Below are 8,210 nucleotides of genomic sequence, written 5' to 3'. Positions count from 1 at the left end.
TTTTGTCCCGTCTGCCTGGGTAGCAAGCTGGGAGTAAAACCCTTTCCAGCTCTTCAGATGATTTTCACTATCACTCACTTGGGCTATTAGGATTCTCAATGCGTGTATCTGGTTTCCAATAGTACAAGCTGCTTCTTAAAGGTTATAGTTTGTTTTAAATAGCACAGCCATCTGTCCTCTGGTGGCTGATGGGAGCTGAAGAAATCGAAGCAGCCAAAACAGAATTTTTCAAACTGTCAGTTTTTCATTACAAACATTTCTGTTTGAATCAGACCCACGTCCTAAAAAAAAAAAAAAAAATTAAGTCTACGTATTTTTCTTGTGTATTATACAAACACTGTGAGTCTTGCTTTAACAGTTTTGTTGCGTTGTTGGAATTTCATCAATGCAAATATCTGGCCTGGACTTCACCAGCTCCAGGCACTTTACAAACCACAGAATAATCCTCATTTGTGTGCTTCTAGTCTTTGAACTAAAAAACACTTATTTATTACAGGGAGCCGCAACACACAGAACCAATGCACAGCATTAAGAAGCAGCCTCCATGCACATGTGGAAGTCGGGCACATGGGCCTGCCTTTTTTTTTAACCCAATTCCTAAATGGCACCTAAAGCTCCGAGTTCAGCTCTTCTACAAAGTTAAACCAATTTATTCACTTAATTCACAGGACTTACTTTCTTAGTTTGACAGATTATTTTTCAGGGAAATGGGTTTAGAGCACACAGGCCAGCTACGTGCAGCAGCTGTTACCAGCAGAATTGCTAATACCTTGCTGGAAAAATAAAAATATATAAGAAGCAACCAGTATTTCCTGAGGCAAATGCTGCTCCGCATCAGAGAACCGAGTATGGCTTTGCTGGCATCATCTACCCCCCCAGTGAAAACGCCAATGGTCCCCCTTGTACTGCCTTGTAAAAGCCCACGTTACAAACTCTTGCCTAGGAGCATCCAAGGAGACAAGACAGACAACAAATATATATTAATCAGAACAACATACCAAAGTTTATTGATTACTTCAAACAAAAGTTTCTGTAATGAAAAAAGAGCAAGTTGCATTCATAAAAGGTAACATTCACATTCAATTTCCTTTATATAAAGCAACATAAATGTATAAAATTGCATTTAAGTGAAAAAAATGTAAGGTTGCAGTCCTTTTTTTTGCAAGAAGCTGAAAATGTATCTTCTCATTGCCTGTATATAATTTACACTTTCTATATACTACATGGTTTTTAAAAAAAATCCATAGCTGGGAAATTGGATAAATGGTGCAGTATTAGGTAAGTTTTTCAACTGTGTGTATACAAATCCAATTTTAAGCTTTTATGCAATTCCAAGTCATTTATAATATTCTCATAACGATTAGGATTAGTTTTTGAAAAGTAGCTATGACTACACCAAGTTCCTCCGTTATCACATAACAGTTTCAGAGGGAATCTTCATTACTTTTCTTATCTTTCCCTGTCGCTAGCCAGTGATTAAACTTCAACGAATTATTATAAAAAAAACCAGCCTTTTTTCCTTCAAGTTTTTCCACCGATAAGCCTGTACTGACCTTTTAGCTCACTGGTGAGCACTGTAACAGCGCAGCGTGTATCGTGCGACGTGAACAACAATCACAGCATCCCTGTCGGATTACTGCCACTTCAGCATCCTGCTGGCTTATACCTTACAGTTACTATCACCACTTTTTCTTCCCTTCCCTAACCCCAAAAGGGGACTCCTGTTTCCCCCGATTTCACAAGTCATCCACAGCAATAGGAATTTCACTTCTGCCATTGCTGAAACGAGGAGGATCAGCTCTTCTGCAGGTCCAGGGCAGCCCGGCTGTCCCGGCGTCCCCAGCACTACACCGGTGCACTAGCCCAGGAAAACCTGCATTTTCCCAAAAGAGCTGCTAGCCAAGACATTTCACGTTAACTCCAACCCGCCTGTCAGCACGCGTGCCTGGGGTTTGAACGTACAGCTATTGCAATGGCTTGTTCCACCCTGAGACAGGACACTTGGAAATGGGAAGAGAAAGATTTGGTTCTCGGAAGGCTCCGTCTTAAAACAGGCTGCAGAAATTAGCCCGTTTTAAGTGGCTTTATTCGGACAGTTCACACATCGCACATACATGGCAAGCTTCGCTCTGTTCCCACTAACGTCAACAGCAAAACCTGCAGCTGAATTTCATGGGAACAGACTTTGACCCTAGGAGTAGAGTACGACACAAAACAAACTGAGAAGCAAGGTGTCAGGCTTGGGACCATTCGGGCTTGGAATGGTTTTGAATCGCAGGAATTAGGCATTTCAGTGCCCGCATTTTAAAGGTTATGTAAACACAAGTCAGCAACTGTATATTTAAGGAGAAAGGTTAGATTTGGCATATAAAGCGCATCTTCATCGTATTCATCGCATACTTGATCTGTAGGCACCACATTTTAGCAAGAAAAGTTGAGAATGGGCCAAGGTCTGCAAGTTGAATTCCAGGTCCACGAAATGAGTTAGGAAAAGGAAAAAAAAGAAGGGGGCGGAGGGGGAGGAAGCTTTGCCCATGGGACACATGCTGGAAGCGCAGCTCCTTACTTGCATGCAGCAAGGAGTCGAGCCGCGGTTGCTAACACGGTGCTAACGAACACCACTTGCATTGAGGCCAGTGCAGCGTGTATAATACAGTGCTCCTGTCCATACGTCCCCTCCCATGCTGGGTGATACAAGAGCAGCCACCGGCCATAGGGACCGTACGCACCCCTTTCCCACTCAGGTAAGGCCCATTGCAAAGTCCTTATGATGCACGCCAGAAGTTGCCTGCAGCTGATCCGCATCCTGCTCCCACCAGAGTCGAAGACAGACCTCAGGGGTAGCAGCCAGAGAGCAGGACTCGATTCTTCCGAAAATTAATAGTCTGCGATTCAGCGAAGTTTGAAGGGAATGTTCCATCTAGTCCCAAATTGTTGTTTCTTTGCATGTAATTGATGCAAAGCCTGAGAGAGCAGGAGCCGAACCCAGCCGCAGCACGGAGCTTGTTACTTCTGAAATGAGACTCGAAAGAAAGCTTCTCACAGCAGTTCCTCTGCATCGCTCTGCAGAGCGCCAGGGCCAGGGGCACTCAGCACGAGGGGGGACCTTCACACCGAACGGCGGTGGCACACAGGGTGCTCCGTCACTCCTTAGGACTTAACGTAACAAAAAAGCTGCTTTTTCCACATACGAAGTATCAAAGAATATTTTAAAAAAAAAAAAAATAGAGCATCAGGCATCTCACCTCTGCTGTGCATAACCCAAAGAGAAAAGTTCCCACGACCATGGCACAGGTAGATTTAAAAAGATCATGCCAATTTAAAAACCAAATAAAGTGTAAAATGAAATCAGGTTCATGTGTCCCTTTTATTTCTAAACCGGCTTCTTTTTTCTTAGTGCAAATAACTCAAGATGCAGTTTTATATGCCTGCAGGTTTACAGGCACAGGCCGTGTCCCTGGGACCATCCAAGGACCGCACTGTCACTCGGGCCTTCAAAGCGTTGAAGCAACTGCACAGTGCAGTAACGTAAGCACAACCACAGGAGCCCGGGCAAAAGGGCTGAAAGTCTGGCACCGCCCAACTTTTGAGACTCTTCCTCCCCACGAAAGCTTCCTTCCATCACGAACAGCCACAACACGAGGGAAAACGACCTTTTCTTCACCCTCCATCAGGAATAAACCCATCAGCAAACCGGCCAGGGGAGGATGCTCAGGCGCTTCCCAGCACCGCGGGTCTCCGCACGGATACCGCCGCTGCGTACGGACCGCAGACCGCTTCCAGCCATACCCAGAGGAGGGATATGAGACTGAACGCTTTGCACCGTCGGCGAAGATTTCTCCCGAATTTTCAAGTATTTCTGCCGCGTGCATCTGGCAATCCATCGCTGGGAGGGGGCAGCCCCCCGCCGAGGGGTCGCAGCCCCAGCACCAGGCGAGATGCTCGCAGGGCTGCAGCCAGCTTCTGCGCGAGAGGAGCAGGCTTCCCCCGGCGCCTTCGGCGGGGGCTGTTACTGGGTTTAAAGTCTGTGCTACTTCTTTGGTCAGGCAGAGCAAGAGACTTCGGCAGCTCTCTGCTGCCCTCGGACAGATCTGCAACAGGCAGAGGAAGCCCCCGTGTGAAACGGGGCTGGCATTGCTCGCTTGCACTTCGATTCATGCTGTTTTGAATGAACTTCTAAAGATGCTTTCTCAGCCTCCAATGACGTAGAATTTGGCAGCATTTTTGGGGGGGAGGGGGGTGGTGGGGAAGCCACAAGACCAAAGACAAACGGGAGCTGTGGGGCCAGTGCCCTGGCTACTGCTTTATCAGCATGGCTGCTTACTGTACTTGGTAATATTAAAGAGAACTGTCAGGTTAAAACCATGGTTTTTTCCTACAGCATGACAATACGCAGTGTTTGTATGGAGCACTTTAGAGTATCCCGAGAGGATATCTTTCTGCCAAATTAGTAACAGCATCTTCAGTCTTCACATAACCATTCTCTATACGTTTGTATGAGACTAACATAGGCAGATCAAAGGGGCCAGTCTGCAAAAATGAGAAGGAAAATGCACATGTATTGCAATTGTTACATTCCCAAACTCATAAACCTTTTCCTGTGTTATTTTTAGAAAAAAAAATACTCAGAATTTTATAGGAGAAGAAGAATGATTAGACCATGATAAAAGTGCCAAATCTCATTCACAACCAAATAACAGGATGGTAAATCAATTTGCACAACCTGCAAAATGCCGTATAACATCTAAAAGTAGCACCTGCCTCGCCGTCCCCCGCGGCTCCCGCCCTGCCCCAGTCCAGCCGCCTCCCGCACCAGTCTGCACCAGTCCACGGTAGCGGAGAGGCGAGCACCACCTAACGTCTGCGGGGAAGGAACGGCCGCGCGGCTCGCCGGCGATGCCCGGGCAAGCAGAAGCCCGGATTTATGCCAGACGCATTTGGAGCTCTGGCAAGGCTGGCTGTTGGACCTGCCATTCCGATTAAACTGATTTCTTTAGAAGCAGGCGCGGGCACATAGGTAGGAGGGGCTTGCAGAAAATTTGCAGTTTTACGTTTGCAGCGGACTCCGCTGTTACAGCTATGTAACATCTCACCTGAAAGCGAAATTGCGAATTCAATTAGGCACTTTTACTTTTTTATTCTGCTATAGGCTTACTACGATGTTTAAAATCAAGTAAACTTGTACTAGGATGCTCTCTGTGTGTGTATACACATACAGACACGGAGACATGCCTGCCGTACCGTATGTTGACGTACATAGACATGTTTAGTTTCAATCTATGCAGATGAATTAAAATGTACTTATTTCTATCTGACAGAACAGCATGCACCCTAGAAAAAGGGATTTTGGTACAATTCAGATGCAATACTGGAATCATTTTAATAGCTGAGACTTGAATACTTCACTGTAAATACATCAGTGTTAGCTTTTATAACCACTATTAGCACGATTCACTGACTGTATTCTCAGACTAAGTTGCCTGTTAATATTAGACTAAAATATCAGTTATATTGAAAGATTTGTTTACCTACTGCGAAATATTTCAGTTTGAGCTGCAAAATATTTCAGTTTGAGAAGATCTGTGCACACACAGGATTCTGAAAAGGCTGGATAGGACAACGTCCCCATATTAAAATGCATCCCAAGCATTGCATCTCCATTCCACAAGGACAGGTGCCCCACACCGATAGTCAAGAGGATTACAGGAACCATAGTTTAATTGATTTGGGGGGTTACGTTTGGTTAATCAATGCCTTTTAAACCCATCCCAACTCCTTCAGACAGGGTACCTGTTACAACACATTAGACTCATCTGAGAATGTTCTTAAAAGAAGTGGTCTGACAGAAGGTCTGGCCGACAATGAATCAGGTGCCTTCCTGCTGCTCTGCAACAGCGAGGCAAAAAGACTTACAGCACACGCGACACTCGCCCCTGCCTCACGGTCGAGCAATGTAAGACACACGCACACCTTTTTACGGCTAAGTCACATCGTAAGGGATGTAGCAATACACACTCCCTAAATACCACGGTGGTTAATACTGGCTGGGTTTTGCAGTGCAAGAGGCACGGAGGGTATTCAGAAACAAGCCCCGCTTCCCGAAACGGTTAACTTCTGGCTTGGAGGTTTACGCTACAGGTGCTTTCAAGGGAGGAGGAAACCATCCTTGATCTCCACGTAACCGGTATTTTTAAAATAGCGAGTAATACTGGAGATCCGCAGTGAAACCAAACACTAGGGACATGTATTCAAGGCACTCTGCTGTGGAGTAGCCCCACCATCCCCACGGTCAGCAAGTCCGAGACTGTCCCTCGTTGTGAAGGCTGAGTGCCGTGGCCTATTCACTTGTACAAAGAACAACGGTAGCACTAACAAGTGGGATGGACTGGGCAAGGCGGGCACTTGGGGAGCTCCTCCTAGATCAAACAAGTCTGAGCTGTTTGCCAAGTCATCTAGAGGATGATCAAAACTGAATCCTCTGTCCCACGCTTTAAAGAAGTTTGTATCTAGTCCATGAACACACACAACTACAGCGGGGAAGGGGGGTGTAACCAGCATTGGCAGCGTCCACCTCACCCGGACATCCCCAGCACGACCAGCTCACCCACCTGAGGTGCAGCAGGAGACCGAAAGGGAAGAGACAGACGAAATATTTAAGCAAAAGATTTAAATTAAAGCAAATGGGGGGTGGGGTGGGGGCAGGAAAGCAGGGTTTTGCTGGATGAGCAAATCTAAACACGGGTTTTCAGGAGTTAGGGGTTAGAGGGAGGAAAAAAGCAGTAGAGCAAGCAACACATAGTGACTCAGAAAGGAAATCACCTTATTCACTCCAAGAAAAGCTGTGATTGCTGGAAGTTTGAGAAAGCATGAAGATAGTGGATGTTCCTGAGGAAGGAAGGCGCTTCGTTACCTAGTTCACAACAGCACAAAAGACAGAAAATTGCAGTACAAGAAAGAGAAAGGCAGAAACCAAGGAAAACGCGAATGCGCCTTGCAGTTAAAAAAAAGGGGGGAAAAAAACAAAAAACATTTCCACGCAGAAGACTGAATAAAGACTGAGCAGAGCTGATGTGTTGTGTTATAGAGAACTCGGGGTGAAACCCGGTCCCCTTAAGGTCAAGGGCAAATGCCCATCGACCTGGCCTCAGTCCATCCTCCTCTTCCAGAGGGACCCTCAGCTGCCAAGTTGGGGGTTCAGGCACCTAAATAACAACCCTAATAATTTTTTTTTTTTCATTTAATGCTCCCTTTGGGAAACTGATGGGGTTTTTTTTCCCCAATATTAAGGTCAGGATCCTCAAAAAGGGTCTTGATTTGAAATCATCTACCTGATCTTAGATACCTTTAAAAATCAGGTGACTAACTTCAGCGTCTGACCGCTGAGAGAGTCATCTAGAGCTGGTATCTGCTTCAGGCGTTTTATAAAGCTCTTACTCAAAAATGTACATTTAAATATGGCTCAGCCTGTGTTTAGTTTGGCATGCACATATAAAGAGACTTTTTTAGTTGACACTTACTTTGCTAAATGATTTCACAAGAGCCTTTTTTTAATGCATATAAAGCACTCTTGGAAGCAAGTATTACATGAGGGAACAGATCTTCTGGCCATCAGCTGAAGGCAAAAATGGGTCACCTCTCAGGTGAGTTGAGCTGGGGCTTGGTAACCCCCAGGTCACCCTTCCAGGTCACTGTCCTTGAACTGTCCTATGTCGGCAGCTGAGAGTGACTTGCTCCCAGCCTATTCAATAGGGGTGTCAAGCTAGAAACTATTAAATCATACTTAATTGGAAGAAATTACATGGAGCCTCAAAGAATTCAACCATACTTCTTTTACCATCTCTATTGCTTTCAACTTCCATGGTTTGGGGGTTTTTTTGCCTTGCAGATATGTGTTTTACTTCACTGATACTGTGCCAAACTTGTACTTCCAATGTTACGGGAGAAGAAAACCTCTACTACTTCATTGGATTTTTTTTTTTTTTAGTCGAGATAATCATAATTTTTAAATAAGGACCAAAGATAACAAGTTATCCCAAGTGAGGAAAATGCACTGAAACCTCATGGGATATGAGACCTTCAAGGAGAGAAGCCTGTTTTGAACCTCAGTATTTGGAAGGTCATCCCATGGTTTCCTGGGACACGGTCAGACCAGCTGGGCACCGGCCTGCCGGTACCACCGTGCTGGTCCGGGACACGGCTGGCAGGGCAGG

General features: G+C 45.5%; 1 protein-coding gene across 1 annotated transcript in view; it reads right to left on the bottom strand.

Annotated features, from left to right (window-relative positions):
* Positions 1-5,872: 5,872 nt before the first annotated feature.
* Positions 5,873-8,210, bottom strand: part of ATP11C (ATPase, class VI, type 11C) — a 39,691-nt gene continuing 37,353 nt past the window's right edge. Inside the window, exons 30-31 of the mRNA XM_009324464.1 lie at positions 6,820-6,910; positions 5,873-5,886 (exon numbers count right to left, since the gene is read on the bottom strand). Coding sequence (XP_009322739.1) covers positions 6,821-6,910 — 90 coding nt within the window. The 3' untranslated portion in view covers positions 5,873-5,886; position 6,820. The remainder of the gene's footprint in view (positions 5,887-6,819; positions 6,911-8,210) is intronic.

The sequence above is a fragment of the Pygoscelis adeliae genome, unplaced genomic scaffold (genome assembly GCF_000699105.1).
Source record: "Pygoscelis adeliae isolate BGI_AS28 unplaced genomic scaffold, ASM69910v1 Scaffold285, whole genome shotgun sequence".
In the NCBI taxonomy this organism is placed as follows: domain Eukaryota; kingdom Metazoa; phylum Chordata; class Aves; order Sphenisciformes; family Spheniscidae; genus Pygoscelis; species Pygoscelis adeliae.
The sequence above is the reverse complement of the archived record's forward strand: the minus strand, read 5'-3'. Positions and strand labels throughout refer to the sequence as shown.